The following is a 20,256-nucleotide window of genomic DNA, read 5'->3' as shown; positions in this document are numbered from 1 at the left end:
TTTTTTTTCCATTATAAAGTTATATTTAGGTTTAATCACAAGAAAACACACTTACATTAGGAAACCAGTAAGTAGGACTCAATGGAACTCAAACATTCCATGAAGGCTTGTTTTCATCCATCAGAATAAACTTCAATTCTCATGCACGTTATTACCACATGATTAAAGCCTTGTATGTTCACATTCACAGATCATAAATCTTCAGATGCAAACTCTGTAACGTAGGATGGAAGTCTTTTTGGTGATTCTCTCTTGATCCCATGCCAGCTCCAGAATTTTGGTCCTTATCTTGACTTTGGATTATTCTTTATGCAGTGGGTCAGGCACATTTTTTTTCTTCTTACCATGATTAATGCAGCTTGTAGCTGTTATTGCAATTCACAAATGCTAATTTCATAGAGAATCTAGTCTTTCTTTGAGCTATCTCAGCACCTGTCTTTTTTTGGCACATTAAATTAAGCAATTTGTCAGCATCATAAATTATGCAATACCACATTTGAAATCCTGTCATTTTTAGGAGGTTGCTGGTTGGAAGGATTTGTTTTCACACCAAGACATGGTCCTAGAACAAGTGTCATATTTCTTCTATGTATTGGACTCAAATGTTAGCTATTCCAAAAGATTCAACTATTTTGAGCTTTTAGAGTTAATTTTTACCTTGTATATGAAGTACTCTCCACTTAATGATTGTACTGTCCATTGTGATCTATCAACAGACTGTGATCATTACGTCATTGGTATTTTGGATGTTGCTCTAACCTTTAATATCTATTAGTGCCTCAGATGTAATGATTTTGGAACAGACACTGAATGGACATTAAAATATTTCAATTTTGTATCACTCAGCTTTTGACATTTTTCCACATCATGGTCAAGTTACATATTCACATGCATACTTCTTGTTTCTAGTATAGGTTAAAGATTATTCAGATATCTTATCCTTCAATGCCAGTGGATTCTAGGATGTTGAATTGCTGATGCCTTTCCTTACCAAGCATCTTTTTATTGACATGTTATGATTACATTTCCTATGCACATGGTGCTTGTTAACAAAAAAAGCTTCTTTCATTACATTTGCTTTTGCCATAACCATTTGTTCGTTCATATTATTATCAACTATTCTTTTGGATTTTGGTTATGACAAGTGAGATGTCAAATTTCCATGCAGCCCCTTCAGGTGGGAAGCTCAAGATTATATTCTTTGCTTGACCCTTTCCAGATCCAAATGGACATATATTAATTGTGCCTTTAGTATCTGAGACTTCTGCTTTGGAATTTCATCCCAAACCTCTACATTCCTCTTTCATTATATACTCCCTAAAACCCATCTCTGCCTCGGTTTTTTGTCACATCCACAAAAATATCCTTACTAAACCTAGCAGAGGCATTGGGATAGTTCTTCTACATTAAAAGCACTATATAAATTCAGGGTATTGTTGTCATTGTGCTGATTTTATGGACAGGTACCTTGGTACACTTCCTATTCTATATCTTCCCAACCCATCATCCTGATGCCCAGATAGAGTAATTGATGACAGCTGCACTGCTTCACTATCTTAAGATCAGTTAATTTATGCAAAGACCATGTATTTTACTCCACAGCCGATAATGCACTTGCTGCAAGTCATTAGGAGCATTCACAGAGATTTTATTAGATTCTGCGGCAAATTAAAATTGTGGCATAGTGGATTGTTGTTTTGCCCTGGTATGAATCAAGGTGAATGGATGAAAATTGCCTCTGCTGGCAAGCTGATGATGTTTTGACCTTGAGCTAGTCCTCTCTCGGCCATTCAAGTTTTAGCTTATCCTATAAAGACAACAGGCAGAAGTTTCCTCATGACATAATGTTACTGGAAGCTCAGTTGAAATGCTGATATGGTGGCAGAGTGAGACAAGTGTGGAGGAATTGTCAAGCATAGAATAACAGGGTCGCTTAGACATCCATTATAGAATTGTTTTTACTGCAGAAAATGCTACACTGAATCCAGAATTAGATTAAAGAGTTTAAAAAAAATGGAGTTTAGAAGAATGAAAGGTGACCTTATTGAGACGTATAAGATCCTGAGGGGTCGTGATAGGGAAAATGTTGAGATGTTGTCAGTAGTGGAGAGTCTCGAACAAGGAGACATAGTTACAAGATAAGGGACTGGTCATTAAACTCGGGTGCGTAGAAGTTTCTTTTTGCAGAGGGTGGTGAATCTTTGGAGTTCTTTACCCCAGAGAGCTGTGGAGACTACATCTTAGAAGTATATAAGGTGGAGGTAGATACATTTTTAAAAGATCAGGGATTTGAGGGCTGTGGGGAACCTGCACAGAAGAGTCGATGCCAGCATAGGTCAGCCATGATCATATGGAATGGTGGGGCAGGCATGAGGGACCAGGTGGCCTACTCCTACTCCTAGTTTCTTGTGTTCTTGGAGAGCTATACTTTTCCCCACCTTTAAATCTTTAAAACCAGATACGTGGGAGTGTAACCATTCTTGTGCTTCAATACAGTAGCAGAATTGTTTTAAATTACATCCTGGACATTCCTGCAGGTTTTTGAAATAGCTTATATATTTTTTTAAAAATGTGCCCAAACTGCAAGAAAACCCAGTTAATAATCCAGAGGGAAGTTATTTCTCAGCAACAACTTTCATTTCTAAAACACCTTTAATATCGTAATGTTTTGCGAGGGCTTCACAGGAACATATCATTCAAAAATTGACATTGAGCCAAGAGAGGTATCATTAGGATAGGTGACCAAGCACTTTATAAAAGAGACAGTAATTAAACAAAAAGTTGATTAGTGCTGAAAGTAATGTATGCTTTTGGATACTTTTGTACATGCTTTTGAACTGCTTATGCTGATTTCAATAAAATTAGTCCAAGTAAATTTGCGCAACTGAGCAGAAACTGTACCCTGATTGTGAGTATTTAACATTGGTAACCTGCAACAATTGCACCACAATATATTAATGATGGAACTTCTTCCTTAAGGCAGGAGAAGTAAGTAAAAGTTGGGGTTTAACAAAGGCATTCCAGAGCTCCAGGCTTGACATCATGGCCATTAAGGGTAGAGCAAAGAAAATAGGGCAGGCACGAAAGTCTAGAATTGCAGGAGTACAGACTTTTCGACATATTGTAGGGATGGCTGGAGTTGCAATGAAGAAAAAAGGCCATGAAAGGAGTTGAATGTGAAAGTTTTGACAACAAGACTTATGTTGACTGGAAACATACATAGATCAGGGGAATGGGAATGAGAGAAAAAGGTGTATTTTGGGATAGGGGCTGTATATGAGATGTTACGGTCCTTCATGTGTGTATCAAATGTTTAAATTGGTAGATTGATAAAAAGGGCAGCAGATTAAGGAATACATCTAAAAATATTTTTTAAATAGTGTTTTAAGATTGCATGGACCACAAGGGGTGATAAAATGAACACTTCTCAAAACTAGTGCAATTTTAAGTGAAATTCAAAGGAGAAACCTATTGCTTCAGAATTCAGGTGCATAATGCTGTTCTTTTTTCAGTATTGTGCATTTAAAAATCTATGTGCTCCAGAATGAAATGTGATAATGATCATTTCCATGTGGTTTTTGGCATTCTGGAAATATGACCAGGCCTTTGTGCCGCTGAGGTATTTTGTGTTAGTCTGCACAGGATGACATCATTATCTTGGTAATGGTTCTTTTGGAGCATTACAGGGAACAGGGAAATGTTGTCTTGGGAACAATCATCATCGGACTCTCCCTAGACAACCTGGTCTTCCCTCTGCAGTGCCGGACAGTGACCTCTAACAGGTAAGTATCTTATAGCCCTCGTCCTGCACTGCACTGACAACCCTTCCTCCTCTCCCTCCTGATTACAAATATAAGGAAGTTATGCTTCAGTTAAACAGGATAGCGGTGAGACCATATCTAGAGCAGTGTGTACTGTAATGATCTCATTTTTCAAGAAAGAATGTTAATGCATTGGAAGCAGTTCAGAGGTGTTTTACTAGACTAACACATAGAAATAGGCAGGTTCCCTGATGAAGGAAGGTTGAATAAGGTAGGCTTATATCTTCTGGAGTTTAGCAGAATGAGAGAGACTTGATTAAAACATATGATTATGGGGAAACTTGACAGGAGTCCCACATGGTTGATTGGCCCTGGAAGTTAGAGCCCATGGGATCCAGAGCAGGCTGGCAAGTTGGCTTGGTAATAGTAGGCAGAGTGTGGTGGTGGAGAGTTGCTTTTCTGACTGGAAGTCTGTGACCAGAGATGTACCACAGGGATCAGTCCAGGGACACTTGATGTTTCTGATATACATTAACGCCTTGGATGATAAGTAAGTTTGTGGATGATATGAAAATTGCTGTTGTAGAGACAGAGACAGTTATTCAAAACTGCAGCAAATTAGATCAGCTGGAAAGTTGGGTGGCACAGTGGCAAATGGAATTCAATCCTGACAGATGCAAGGTGATGCATTTTGGGAAGGCAAAGGCAACTTGTACGCAGTAAATGGTAGGGTCCTAGGCACCGTGGATTACAGGAGACCTGGGAGTACAAGTCCATAGATCCCTGAAAGTGGCAGTATAGTTTGATAAGGTGGTGAAGAAGGCATATTGAATGCTTGCCTTCCTTGGCTGTGGCATAGAATGTAACCGCTGGGATGCCTTGTTACTGCGTTATAAATCTTGCTTAAGCCACACCTGGAGCATTGTGTGCAATTCTGATCACTATAGGAAGGATGTGATTACACTGGAGAGGGTGCACAGGAGATTCACTAGGATGTCACTTGGATTAGTGCATTACATTTATAAGGAGAGGCTGGACAGACTAGTTTATTTTTCCTGGAGTGAAGGAGGCTGAGAGCTGACCTGATAAGGATACAGTATATGAAATTATGAGAGAGATAGATAGGGTAGATAGTAACAACCTTTTTCCCATGGTGAGGTGTCTAAGACAATATGGCACAGGTTTAATTGAGAGATAGGATGTTTAGAGGGGATCTGAGGGGGAATTTTTTCACAGAGAAGCTGGTTGGAGTCTAAAATGCGCTGCCAGTAGAGGTGGTGGGGCAGATGCATTTAGAAGTACTTGAGTTGCCAAGGCCTCGAAGACTATGGACCTAATGCATGTCAATGGGATTGGTGTAGATGGATACAGCAGGCAGCAAGGATATGTCGGGCTGAGAGGCCTATATCTGTGCTGTGCAATTCTATGACAGGATGGATGTGAAGAGGTTATTTCCTCTTGTGGGAGAATCTAGAAGCAAGGATTACTGTTTAAAAATAAGTGATCATTCATTTATGCCAGAAGTGAAGTGAATTTTCTCTCAGAAGGTCATGAGTCTTTGGAAGTCTCTTCATCAAAGGGTGGCAGAAGCAAAATCTTTGAATGTGTTTAAGACAGAGGTAGATAGATTCTTGATAAACAAGTGGTTGAAAGATTACAGCGTATAGGCAGTAATGCAGAGTTAATGTTATAGTCAATTCAGTCATGATCTTGTTAAATCACAGAGCAGAACCAGTGGACCAGCTCCTATTCCTCATTCTTATGTTCATAATATAACATGGTTGATATTAGATAAATGTTTACACACTATTAGGCTGTTAACTAAATCTGGCTTATTGGTCATTATTAAATCTCTTCCCCCAAACCACACTACCCCTCCACTCCCCCACAAATGACAATGATGGTGACATTGCCAATGCCAAACCAACAGAGTCAGAAAGAAGGTAAAAAGACGAAATTGGTGCCTCTTCATTCAGGCAGCAAATATATTAATTAATGGCACAAGTAATAAATAGGTATAATTTATTACTTGATGTGGTTACACACTGACCAAAGTTGGAATTAAATATTTTGGGATACTTAACTTTAAAAGGGATCAACAAAATGACAAAGAATGAAAGATTGCTCTGATAATAAAAACTCTGATGAAGACAAGAAAGATAAAGAATCATAACTCAGAAAAACAAGTAGTAGAATCAGCACAGTTGGAGCTATGAAACAGCAAGGGGCAAAAAGCATCAGTGGGTGTGGTCTGTAAGGCCCCCAAATAATAGAAATAATATATGAAACAGATAATTAGTGGTACCCATAACATGGGTGATATGTAGTAATTGTAGAGGAGTTTCATCTATATATAGACCAGACATAACAAATTAGTAGTGGTAGTGTGGAGGACAACTTCATGGAGAGGGCAAGTTATACTCTATAGATCAGTATGTTCAAGAACCAACCAGGAAACAGGATATTATGCAATGAGAAATTGTTGAACAATAATGTAGTTGTTAAGGGACCTTTTGAGAAGTGTGATCATTATGTGATAGAATAAAGTTTAAAAATGATTTAATTCAATCTGAAACCAGTGTCTTAAATCTAAACAAAGGAAACTAAAAGAAGTACGAGACATAACTTGACTAAGGTAAATTGGGAAAGTATTTAAAGGTAAGACAATGAACAAGCAATACCGAACAATTTAGAAAAAGTTTACCACATAGATTTATTCCCAAAGGGACAAAAACCCAGCAAGAAAACTGGTTCAGCAGTGGCTGACAAGACAGATTAAATATAGTATTAAATCAAGGGAAAAGGTGTATAAATTTGCTAGAAAGAGCAATATGCCTGTGGATTAGAAAGATTTCAGAAGTTGGCAAAGAAGGATCCAGACTTTGATACATATGGGGAAAGTAGAATTGGAGTAATCAAGCAAGAAACACTAAAAAAAAACAATAAAAGTGTCTGTACATATTTGAAAAGGAAAAAGTTACACAAAGTTGAACTGTGTCCCTTACATATTGAGAGAGGAGAAGTTATATTAGGGAATAAGGGGATGGCAGAGAAATTAAACAATATTTTGTGCTTGTGTTGCTGGAAGAAAACAGAAAACCTTACATAAACAGTGCAGAATAACAAGTCTAGAGTGAATGATAAACTGACAAAAAAAAAATCAAGATTAGATTTAAAAAAAGTTTAGAGAAGTTAATAGTGTTAAAACCTGGTAAATTTCAAAGAATTGATGACCTGTAACCGAAGATCTTGGAGGAGGGGACGCTGGAGATAGTGAATGCATTGGTTGTCATCTTTCCAAGTTCAATAGGTTCTCAAACACATCCGCAGATTGGAACATAGTATTTGTAACCCCACTATTCAAGAAGGGAGGGAGAGGACTACAGACCAATTCGTTTGACAACGGTGGCAGGGATAATGTGGGAATGTATCTTTAAGTAAATAGTAACTTAGAAAATAATAATTGCATTGGGCAGAATCAGCATGGATTTATGAAAGGAAAATCATGTTGTACAAAATGATAGAATATTTTGAGGTTGTAACATGCAGAATGGATAGTGTGCAGGAACCAGTAGCTGTGATATATTTGGATATAGAAAGCCTTTGCTAAGGCACTAGAAAAGAGGTTATTAAACTAAATCAGAGCTTATCAGATTGGGAGTATTGTATTGGCGTGGATTGAGGATTAGTTGAGGAACAGAAACAAAGAGTTGGAATGAGGAGGTGTCTTTCTGGTTGGGAGCGAGTGACTAGTGGAGTGCTGCAGGGATTGGTGCTGGACCCACTTGTTCACAATTCATATCAGTGATTTGGATGAGGAAATTAAGTGTACTATGTCCAAGAATGCTGATGTGACAAAGCTGTATGGTTGGGTTAAGGATGCAAAGTGACTTTGGAGAGATAGAAACAGGTTCAGTGAAAATACATTGCAATGGCAGATGGAACATTGAACAGTACAGCACAGGAATAATCCCTTCTGCCCTCAGTATGTGTCAAGCATGATGCCAAATTCAACTAATCCCACCTACCTGCATATGATCCCTATCCCTCCATTCCCTGCACTTCATGTGCCTATCTGAATGTCTCTTAAATGTAACTATCATATTTGCTCGCTCCCCCTCCCCCAATTTAGTACAGCAATTAATTTGGAAGGCAAAGGCTTCGTTGAGTTTTATTGAAAGAGGATTTGAGTACAAGGGTAAATAAGTTGTACTGCAATTATAAAGAACCCTAGTGATACTGCAGCTAGAACAGTGTGAACAGATCTTGTCTCCTTACTTCAGGAAAGACAGGCTTGTGATTGAGGACATGCAGTGATGATTCACCAGACTGATTCCTGGCTTTGTCCTATGCAAGAGGTTAAGCAGCTCATACTTTCCAGAGTCCAGAAGAATGAGAGGTAATCTCATTGAAACGTATAAGTTTCTTATGGAACTTGACAAGGGTTATGTTTCCTCTGGCTGGGATGTCTATAACCAAGGGTCACAGTTTCAAAATAAGGAGTTAGAAAATAGACCTGAAGTGAGAAGAAATTTCTCCACCTAGAGGGTAGTGAATCTTCGTAATTCTCTACCCACAAAGGCTCAGTCACTGAATAATTCAAGACATACATCAATAGATTTTTGGATGTTAACAGAATCAAGGAACATGGTGTTATGGGAGGAAAGTTGTGCTGATCTTATTATAGGCTGGAGCAGGCACTGAAGGTGGAATTATCTACTTCTGCTTCCATTTCATATTCTCGTATTCAATCCCTTCCACCCACAGTATAGACACTGATGCCCTTACATTCTGCCACCCTTTTCTCCCCAAACCATTGCTACAGCACAATTACAACCTCTAATTTCTTCCTCACCCCGTTCCAGCAATGTCCAATAACAATTACAGATGTGGCCATCTCAGTCCCCTTAACCTTGCTCTGGATTGACTGCTGTGCATCCCCACAGGCTCAAATGAAGTTTCCAATGAGGACACGATGATTAAAATGGTCATACCTACCCACCCATGCAGTGTATCCAATAGGTTGCACTAAAATTGTTAGTCTCATACTCCTGGGATTCCTACTAATTGCAAATATGGGGGCCAATACAATCCTCCCTTTCCTCATGGAGGTACATTTCCTCCCTTTTGCTAGACAAGCAAGGACCAGCACCTCACAAATCCACTGCTTCCCCATCTACCTGTAACCTCAGCTGAAATTAACCCTCTCTTAAATATTTTCACTGCAGTTCAAAAGCAAAATGAAGGGTCATCAACCAAAAACATGAACTCTTCTTTCCATCTTCACAAAGGTGCCTGACCAGATTATTTTCTGTTTTTAGATTTCACTTCTACCTCCTAAGAGTATTCCCAACTTCTCTCATAGTCTCCACTGATGACTTTGTTGCCCTTCTTATCCCTTACCCCATTGCTAAGTTAGGTTATTGGTTATGACTCTAGAGTGGTTTCCTTGTTTCCTCCTTTGCATCTCATCTGCTTTGCCAGCACTCCCAACCACATTGAAGCTAAAATATTCATTTGCTCTTGATTTCTTGCATGCAGTATCAAGGGAGAGCAGCTAGTTTCCAATTATATTAATGGATGACTTTATTGAACAATGAGGAGGTTATCTATTTGAGTGTATACCATGGGTGCTTTTCAGTGACTTTGCATCCAGCTTTGATTTTGCAATGTATCCCCATTCTACTGAAACCGTGCTCAATCAATAACCTATTAGACTTGCACAGAAATCTCCATGAAGTTGGTGGATTATTGTGTTTGTAAATGGAACTCAAGATAATTGTCTGGTCAATAGGTACCAGTAATTTTAGAAATGAGTTGCACACAATCTTATTCAGGCCAGAAATTGATCTTCTACTGCAGTGCAGGCATAGCAGAATGGATAAACGACAGCATCTCACAATAAATCAAGAAAGCACTCAGTGGGAAACTTATTCAGACTTTAAGACATATGTTCCCTGAGATCAGAACAGCTGAGTTTGGGTGCTCAAAAGGTGCAAAATAGCAACAGTTAACCCTGTAATATTAATGATAACTACCAATTTGAACTTTACCTATTTTCATCACCCTTTTTTTTAAAAGTATTGATTCCCACTCTTGGGTGATTACACATGCACTGTCAGCACTGCTCAATTGACCTTGCTTTATGTTTAAGCCTAATTAGTAATTGTTAAAGGCTAAATGAGGACAAGGCATATTTCCTTCAAGATCATTCCTGATGTTAGGATGTGTGCATGATAATTCAGAGTCCATTCCTCACAAAGTGTTCCCTAATACCTCCAGTTCAGAGATGCTGAGACTTCACCAAATTTGATCACCTAATTCAGCACTAATCTGTTTTGATGTATTTGTGGGATCTATTTATCCTTCAACAGCAACTTTAGGGTGTTTTAGTTATAGCACATGGATTCAATTAGCAGAGCATTCACATAATTGATTTATCCAGCATGTCTTATTCATCGGTCCAAATTAACCAAATGTGTCTCCATATTCACTCTTAAGAGGTTTCTTTTATATGGAGTGGACCAAGGATCACAATGTAAGGAACTTGTAAGTTTTTTTAATTGTTGCAGTGAAAGCAAAATAAAACCTATATTTGTGGTTAAATTATGGCAACTATAAAGTTTAAACTTCTAATTTGTAAGTCAAAAGCCAGAAATCAGAAATAACTTTCCCAATTCTGACAAAGAGTCTTTGACTCGAAACATTCACTCTTTCTCTCTTTCTGCAGAAGCTGACTGATGTGCTGAGTGTTTCCAATGTTTTCGATCTTTATTTCGAAATGGTGGGAATAAAGATTGAATTCCACAGTGTTTAAGTCCCCAGAAGAAGAGAGTGAGAGTAGGATGTAGGTTTAATGAATCTTAATTTTGCTGCAGTCATAACCCTGTTTGTGTACAGGGAACAGAGCTAGAAAATGGTGCTGTGGTACAGGATCAGCCATTATCTTGATGAATAGTGCAGTGGACTCAAAAGGTAGCATGAGTTACTCCCAGTCCTATTTCTTATGAAAACATGAGAGTTTGAGCCATAAGTAAGCCATTCAGCCCCTTGAGCCTGCTCCACAAAATCAGTAATATCAGCACCACTTCCCTGCATGAACCCAATATCCCTCATTTCCTTTAATGTCTAAGAATCTATCTATCTTTTTCTTGAATATTTTCTTCAACCGAGCCTTCATCGCTCTCTTGGCTAGTGAATTCCAGAGATTCATCAACCTCTGGGTGGAGGAACTTTTTCTCATCTCTGTCCTGAATGGCTGACCACTTATTTTGGGCCTCTGGCCAAAATGCCAACTGTTCCTTTGCCTCCACAGATGCTGCCTGATCCACTGAGTTCCTTCATTTTGTTTTCTTTTGCTTCAACTCACATCATGTGATAACCCTGTCACCCCAGGAATCAATCTGGTGAAACTTGACTCCACTCCCTCAATCATGTGCATAGTTTTCAGATGGGGAAACCAATCCTGTATGCAACATTTTAGATGAGCACTCATCAAAACTCTCTAATTTGAGCAAGGTGTCTGTTGTTGTGCTCAAATCCTCTTACAAGAAAGGCCAATATATTGTTTGCTTGCTTAATTATTTGCTGTACCTATCTGTTAAATTTCAGTGATTTGTGTACATCAAGTCCCTCTGAACATCAACACCCTTCAAACTAATTTCATTAAAAAAGATGTTGAATTTGTTTTTTGTATTAAAATGGATAACCTTACATTTTCAATAGTATTTTCTCTTTCCCATGTTTTTGCCCATTCAAACGTACTCAATGCAGAGTCTAAAATTCTGTTGATTGTAAGCCTACATTAAAAAAATAGTGAAACAGGACAAAATTGATTAATCTTTGTAATATTTAAATAAAAGAGTGTCGGATACCTTGTGTTCTTTAATTTGAAGTCTCTGTATACAGAACATTGCAAATAAAAAATCCAGGTCTGAAAAGGTTAAATTTGCAAACCAAACTAATCCTGTCAATTTTAATTAGTATACATTTATTTTATGGTAGAAAAGTGGCCATTTATCAAATATTTTACAGCTTTAACACCTGAGGAGAAAATGTGTGAAGCCACAGAAGGTCACTCTTGAAGCAGTCTACTTCCTAAAGATTGCTTTTCATTCTTTTTTCTGCTTTGCAAGGAATTTTATATGAACAGCTGCAGGGAACAGTTTTCTTTTGTTTTTGTCACCCTTTGATACCTAATTGAGAAACTGTTAGACAAAGCGACCCCTGCAGTATTCAAGATTTTCTCCCAAACACTTAGGCTTTTTAATGTTTCTTTACATTCCTTTGCAATTGCATAACATCTTGATGCTCCTACATAGAATGCAAGGTTTTTACCAAAAATTCCACACATTGAATAGTTTCATATTTGGTATGATGTGAAAAAATGTATAGTGGAAGTGAGATACTTGCATAAAGTGAAAGAGGAAAGGTCTTAGAATGAATTATGCAATGCCTTGTATCCTTTTCCTTCAAGTGAGGAGCTTAATGACAAGATATGAGGCCTGATTATAAAACTGCTGCCGCCTTTCAAGGGTCATGGGAGGATGAGCAGCCTTCACAGAGGTGGGTTGGGTGGGAGGCTGTGCATTTGTGCATCACTGCTTGTGTAGGTGGATAGGAGCAATTGGTTTGATCTTGAAATGCACAAGGGAAGCATAATTATGTTGAAATTGGAAAGAAAACTATGTTCTATGATGTTTATTTAAAAAAGATAGAGCAATGGTTTAATACATACAAAATGCTGGAGGAACTCAGCAGGTCAGGCAGCATCTATGGAGGGAAGTAAACATTTGACATTTTGGGTTGACACCCTTCATCAGGACTGGAAAGGTAGAGGGCAGAAGCCAGAATGGCTCTCTTCCTTTCCAGTCCTGATGAAGGGTTTTGACCCAAACATCGACTGTTTATTTCCCTCCATAGATGCTGCCTGACCTGCTGAGTTCCTCCAGCATTTTGTATGTGTTGCTCCTGATTCCAGCATCTGCAGAATCTCTTGTATCTAGAGTAATGGTTTAACGGTTTTCTAAGCTAACCTTATGGAATCATTTTCCCTTTATTGATCGTCAGCAAAATTTATTTGCCACATTTATGGTAGATTATCAAGACCAAGATAAAGTCAGCCTCTTTCCAGTAAACTAAATGTATCAGATTGCTCTGATCACCACCTTCAACTATTGCCCAGGCCTCAATAGCATTTTCTGATATTAATATAATATTAACTGAGTTTTAAAGCCTGACAAGGATGTTTGACACATTTCTACATGTGTCACATAATGTCTGCACACCAACCAAAGTTTGTGCAATTGTATTTGCCAGATTACTATATTCTTCCTATTGGTTATAATGGACAATAAAGGAAAGAGAACACATTGCCATTATGTATGATGCTTGGTATAGTGCACTAAACATTGTGTGAGGTATACAGCATACCTATAAATTTCAGTCTAAGCTTAGTAACTTACACATTCTCCTGATTTAAAAATAAACAACTTCTGCAATAAAGTTAGAATGGGGTTATGCACTATCTAATGTGATCTTGAATGGTTGTTACTAACCTGTTTGAAATGTAGTCATGAAGCTAAGCTTTAAAACTCTAACAAAATTGTGACTTAATCATACATAAACGGTGTGTTTAAAAGTATCTCATTTCTTGATTGATATCAGTTTCTAAATAATATCAGCCCAGTCATGTTACCATAGTGCACTTAATTTAGTCAACCACATACATGGTGTAATAAAGGAAATCTTAATTACATTGACTTTTTTAATATTTCAATCCTATTCACAATTATTGTTCATCTTGAGGCTTTATTTATAAAATTATTTTGTAGTTTGTTTTGAATAATAATGTCATACAGATTTATTTTTGACTGTATTTAATTCTACACTCTAATAAGCAACAGGGAGAACTTAAATTTTTAAAAAGTGCTGAATGTCTTTAAAAGCAAAGGTCCTTGGATTTCAAGCTTAAAGAAGCAATTGATAGGACTTTAAAATTAGGCATTTGAGATTGCAGCTTTGATTGATTTTCTTGGAAGTCAGTGGGGCTGAGATGTGGCCATTTTTCTTAGTGCCTTATTGCATAGACTGCATCAGCTTTCTCGCTGAAAGGTGTCTAAATTGTGATAGGTATGATCCCAGGTCAAATTCTACGCTAGTCAGTCTTGCCATTTTCTACAATTGCCTCACATTTAGAATACATTATGCATTTTTTCATTAAAAGATTACCTAGCACAAATTAGAAAAAATGAGCTGACGGCAATCTAATGCATACCTATTGTAAATCTTAATATTCTGATTCAACTCGGGAGTTTTTGTAATAATTCTTTTTCTTTACTCTTCCCAGTACCAATAGCTGTTGGAACAGGCCCGAACTTCTCCCTCTCAGATTTGGAGGGATCTTCGTATTATAGCATGAGCCCTGGGGCTATGAGGAGGTCCTTGCCAAGCACATCCTCAAGCAGGTAATTTAAAGATTTATACAGAAATAATTTGGGTGTTTATGATTATTAAAAGGCAATTCTTGTAAGTTGAAAATAAAGTATTCTTCAAGAGCCTCTGATTGCTTGAAATGATATGCTGTGTTAGATTGTTGCAAAATAATCTTACACAAATATCAGCTGGAATGATAGCAGCTGGAAATTGAACTTTCCTTTTGAATAACCTGAGGGAAAAAGATACTGCACCTTAGTGTTTCAGGCAACGTACTCTGATGGTCAATCAACAATGTCACACAGAAATACTGTTCCTGCAGTCTGACTGGATGTGATTCCAGAATTTAGATTGGTCACAATTTTTTAATGCCCCTAGATTTCTCTGCAATCCCAAAATTGCATGTAAACAATTTTTTCAGTTTACTCAAGCTGTTCATTATCAGACTCACATTTTACAATGAATTTGCATTACAAGCCAACTTCAAAGCATAATGCAGATCAAACACTACTATCTTCTCCAAAATGGCTCCACAGGTTATCTTAATTCTGGGTTCCTTTTCAACAATTCTTTTGTTTAACATGTGTGGGGATTCATGCACCCTTAGTTCAACAGCATGTTCTGATTGTTAACATTTCATTGAGGTTTGCTTCTGTGAAATATTGACAACTCCTGTAGAATTTTACTGACATTTGCTTTTATTTGACAAACCCTTACAACTTATTCCAAGACTGTAACATGTTTGCATCACAGATAGGGTTATAAGCTTGTGTTCTCTTTGAATGCTGGAATTTGGACCTGTGAATGAGTTATTGGGCCAGAATTTATTGACAAAGATGAATGAGGTTTATGCAATAAAATGAAAAACTAAACCGATTATTTGGATTTGATATGTCAACTATGGGGAAAAGGGAAATAGAAATAGGCCTGAGTATTTATACCATCAAGGGAAAAAAAACTGGGAGGGGTGATGGGAGCATTTGGTGAGGGGTATTAGAAAAATGTCTGTACATCAGCAATGAGGGTGGACAGCAGATTATTCAGGTCAAGGGTCAGTATAGTGAGAGGATGGAGAGGCCCAAGGATTTAAGTAGGTAATTTACTTACTTGTTGGCTTTGCAGCATGGCATTGTGGGATTAAGATCATGTTATCCCAGGAGTGCCTCTCAATATTCCAAAAGGTGCACTGCATCCAGAAAGACATCATGAGTGCAAAAGATAAAACAGTTGAATTTCTTTGAAGGCTTGATTTTGACCTGCAAATCACCACAACTGCGATTTATTGTGGGGAAAATAATTTTTCATTCCGTTAATGCTGACAAATCTTGTACTGTGGACTCGAAATTCTGAGCACACTTGTCTTATTTAAAATCCAAAATTGCTGTGCAAGGCCCTTTCTTGAGGTAATTTTGCTTTGATTTGAGCCATTTCAAGTGCAGCTGAATATGTACTTAATTAGCACAGCAAATTATCCTTATTACAGTTCTCTGATGTATGAGCTTTAGTTACAGATAAAAATGATTAAATGAAAGGGCCATAGATAATAGCTCTAATTTATTTGCATCCTCCCTTATTTGCTTTGAAAATTGTTTGCTAGACAGGGATCTTAAGCTTTGTATAATCAGAATAAAAGGTAGAAAAGTTTGGTTCCTGTCTTACTGTGGATAATTTGACTTTGAATACCAACTTATCTTTGGCTAAATTTTCCTGGAACTTGATGCAATTGGATGTTTATCTGATGAGAGGTTGACCATGGTTTTATATTCTGAAGGGCACGTAAATAATTTGTGTGTCCTTATCCCACCCTTTATTCTTGCCTGATGAAGAGTGAACATGATTGCTGGGAGGAAGTATTAGTATTGATATTGTGCTGGTATTTGGGAACTCAAAGATCTATTTTTATGCTATTCGGGAGCAGACTCAACTGCCACCCTTTCAGCTCCAGAGTTATAGGTTCAGGCTGAAAATTATCCCTAGATATTTTACGATGGAATAAAATGATGTGCTTAAATTTACTGGATCAGAAGAGAAATCTGATTTGTGCATTTTTATTTAGTCCCAACACTGCATAATTTAATGCAAGCAAAACTGGGGAAGGCATCAATTGCATCCTGCTTTTCTGAGCCTGTGCACGGCAGTAAGTAAGCATTGAAGGCCTCATGCAGGTGTGTCAGACCTCTCCTTGAGTTTCATAGCTTGCTGAGTTAAGGAGTTGGGTACATTTCATATCTGCTCCCTCAGAGATATGCCAGCCAAAGCTGGTGCAGCACCATTCATTTGAACAAAGTTAAGTGAAGGTAAATGTTTTGTGTATTTTTTTTTCATTTCACTCTGTTATGAGAAAGGTTCTTTTGGATCTTAAAGATAGAGGTATCTGGACACACAGTCTTTGTACTTTAAAAAGGAGGATTTTATTTACAAAGGCAGACGCGGGAACAGAACGTGAAGGAACAAATGCAAACTCCCACTCAGGTGATCGCGAAACGTGGGGGGAGTCGCAACAGGGGTGAAGTGCACGCACGCACAACGGACTAGTACAAATGATCAGGAAACTAACAAATACGTTGTCCAAACCCCCTGAATCTGGACAAACAATGGCTCTACACTACTGGGAATCTACTTAGGATGCTCCTAGACCCCTGTGGAAGTGCACCCTCTCACTTGTGGTCTCGACGCCGGCAGCAGTCGGAAAAGAGGGAGAGCTGCCCACGTGTACCATCTTTTATAGGGCTGTAGCTGGGTGGAGCCCGCTCTGGTAATTCAAACAAGCCAATGATTCAAGGTCAAGAACAAAGGTGGGTTACAAGCCAATCCTTAGGTGTGCTCTTAATGGGTGGGGCAGAGCCAGACCCTTGATTGACAGTGGTGTAGCTTCCGACCCGATAGGCAATGCTATCATCCGACCATGGGGGTCAGTAGTGTTGTCACTGTCATCTGACCCCTGGCCTCTCATACTACACACTCTCTTTTTTAACTTATGGCAATTTGCTATGTTTTAAAATAAACATAATCTAATTTTTAAAAATAGGTTAATTTTCAATTTATTTAACTTCAATTTTTTTTATATGTCCATGATTATCAGAGATTTTTAAAATCAGCACGAACTGGGTAAAGCCTCAGGTTGTCATGTCTAGAGGCCTGGTTGTCACTCACAGCCTGATTTGCTTGTGGGATGGTTGCAGAACCAAAGCTTCGAGGCCACTGGGAGCCATTGCGGCTGCAAAAGGTTAGTGTGGCCATGGGTCAGACAGAGCACAGAATGGCTTGACTGATTAGTTTGATAATTGGTAATTTTATTAACAGGAAGAAGAAAGAAGCAAGTTTCTGATGATATTCAAAAAGGTGCACCATCATGCCTGGAAACATTGGCTCATCTTCCTCAAAGAAAAGTATTGCAGGGATTAAGTTTGTCCTTTGACAATCTCTAATGCCAATATCTTCTGATGCTCTGCCAGTGGATACAAAGTTGTGGTATAAAATCTACTCAACCACTCGCAAATACAGCTTTAGCGGGACAGGATCATGACAGATCATTTTTCCGTAGGGAATCCATTCCCTTCTCCCAGTTTCTCCTTCTCTGTCTTATTTGTTCCAATCCACAGCAGTGTCATTGAGATGTCTTTCAGTTGTCTTAACTGTGGCTTCCCCTTTACCAAAGTGGACATGGCTCTCAACTGCAGTTCTTCTACTTCCAGCACTTCTTTCACCCACTCCCCTCCCACTCAAATCAAGGGTAGATTTCCCCTTGTCCTCACCTCCTACTTCACCAGCCTCCTTTCAGCAAATCATCTCCATCATTTTCACAACGTTCAATGGGATTCCACCACTGGGCACATCTTTCCCTCCCCTCCCCTCCCCTTTCACCATTCTGAAGGGATCATTCCCTCCACAACTCACCGTGTCACTCTTCCATCCCTGCCAACCACTACCATTCTCATGACACTCTCCGATGCAACCACGGGAGGTGCTCCAACTGTCCTTTTGCCTCTTCCTTTCTCACCATTCATAGACCCAAGCAGTCCATCCTGGTGAGGCTGTGATTTACTTGCACTTATTCAAATTTAGTGCATTGTATTCTGTGCTCACGATTTGGTCTGTCCCGCACTGAAAAGACAAATGCACATTGGGCAACTGTTTTGCAAGACACCTCCATTCAGTCCATCACCTATCACTTCTGTACTCTGTCACATTTTCCTCTCTCTGTCTTTGGCCTGCGACACTGTTCCATTGAAGCCCAATGTAACTTCAAGGAGCAGCACCCCTTCTTCTGTCTGGGCATGTTGCAGCCCTTGGAACTAACTATTGAATTCAACCATTTCAGATAACCATCTTTTTTTCTCTCCACAGATGTTGCTGGATATATCAGTTTCAATGTGTTCTTTTTTGTTCCTTTTTTTTGGCTCCAACAGCCAGAATTTAAAGTAATAGTTCTCTTGACAACTTTGGTCTGCACCATAGCATCGATATCCCTTCCCTTCTGTCCGCTCTTCAGCCTCTCTCCAATCTTCACCCTCTCTCCAACTTAAAACCAGCAGAACTTGGCTAACAATTCACCTGATGTTTCAGAACCTCTGAGGTTCTGTGTTTCACTTTTGATTTCCTTAAAAGGATAGGCTGAAGTTCATTTTCTGGTGAGAATATACACAGTGCTGACAATTTGATGGGTCCAATTCTATGCTCAACTCAACCAATTCTGCAGATCATAATGATGAACAAACACCTAATCACCTAATGATTAACAAACAAAGTTAGCTTGCATTTATCCAGTTTATGACATCTAAAAAATATTAAAATACTTTATAATCAGTAAAGTATTTTAATATTTTTAGATGTCATAAACTGGATAATGTTTTACAGTTCTGATGACGGATTATTTGGCTGAAACGTTTACTGTTTTTGTCTCCATGGATGCTGCCTGGCCTGCTGAGTGCTTGCAGCATTTTCTAATTTTGTTCTTGGATTTCTAGAATCTGCAGACTTTTTTCTCTAAGACACCTGGGTGACTGCTGCATTACCTTAACTGCAAGCACAGTGGCATAGAGAATCCACACAGAAGGCAGTGATTGTGTATAGTATTTCTGATGGTAGTGCTTAGACTGTGGCTTAAAGCATATGTGATGGGTTTCACAAAAAACATCAGGAAAAATTTAAGGAGCACAATTATTTTTATCAAGCTTCCAGAAAATTTGCTAGTCCGGCACTACCAAAGTCCTGAGGATGCCAGGTTATGGGAGTTTTATTGTAATAGTGAAATGGATTGGGTCAAGCTTGGTCTGATTCACCATCCGTACTCACCCCTATGGCTGTGTAGCTCCCAATAACCTCAAGGCCTTGTTTCTGTGGCTTTTGTTGAGTGGCGCAGGCTACAAGTGGTGATCAGACCTGAGAAGTGACATTCAGAGGTTGAAGAGCACTGCTCTGACAGACGAGTCACATTTAAAGATAGTTGAAATAGATTTAAATAGTAAAAGAAGTAATAATTAGTTTTAAAAACATAAAACAAGTGTTTAAACCACTTAATTAATTTAAAGCACAAATATAGATTGAAATAAAGAAAAATAAACAGATAGTGTAACCTTCACTGACCTTTATATTGAAGGTCAGCAACCCTATTCAAGTGGATGCACCAGCTGTAGCTGTTGTAAAACTGAGGGGTAGATACCAAGTGCATTCAAGCCCTTAGCATAGTAAGTTAAGGAAGGCCGCAGTCTTGATGGCAAGTCCAAGGGTGAAACAAGTGGTCAAGTACATAAACCTCTGACCTCAAGTAGATTCCATATTCTAGGCTGCAATGTACTTGTTTGGAAGTCTGGAACAGTAGACAAGAAATAGGTTTAGGCTTAGCATCACTCTGAGATTGATGCAATGTTGCTTGATATCAGATAGAGAAATGGTAACAAACTGAGTGCAAAGTATGTTAATATTTCAGATTTCAATTGTCTTAATGGCTATATGATAAATTGATCAATTTTTAACAGCAGTATGAGGACTATTAAGTTATTTTAGTTATTTTTAATATTATAGTATTATAATAGAATTGATGTTAAACTATTGGTGAAAT

General features: G+C 38.4%; 1 protein-coding gene across 12 annotated transcripts in view; it reads left to right on the top strand.

Moving 5' to 3' along the window:
- Positions 1-20,256, top strand: part of nfia (nuclear factor I/A) — a 617,449-nt gene that overhangs the window by 454,101 nt on the left and 143,092 nt on the right. For all 12 annotated transcript variants that reach the window (XM_052010740.1, XM_052010745.1, XM_052010741.1 and 9 more), the window contains one exon: positions 14,110-14,227. In XM_052010740.1, the coding sequence (XP_051866700.1) occupies positions 14,110-14,227 (118 nt within the window). The remainder of the gene's footprint in view (positions 1-14,109; positions 14,228-20,256) is intronic.

Source organism: Pristis pectinata, chromosome 3 (genome assembly GCF_009764475.1).
Source record: "Pristis pectinata isolate sPriPec2 chromosome 3, sPriPec2.1.pri, whole genome shotgun sequence".
NCBI classification, from domain to species: Eukaryota; Metazoa; Chordata; class Chondrichthyes; order Rhinopristiformes; family Pristidae; genus Pristis; species Pristis pectinata.
Note: the sequence above shows the minus strand (reverse complement) of the source record. Positions and strands in the feature narration are given on the sequence as shown.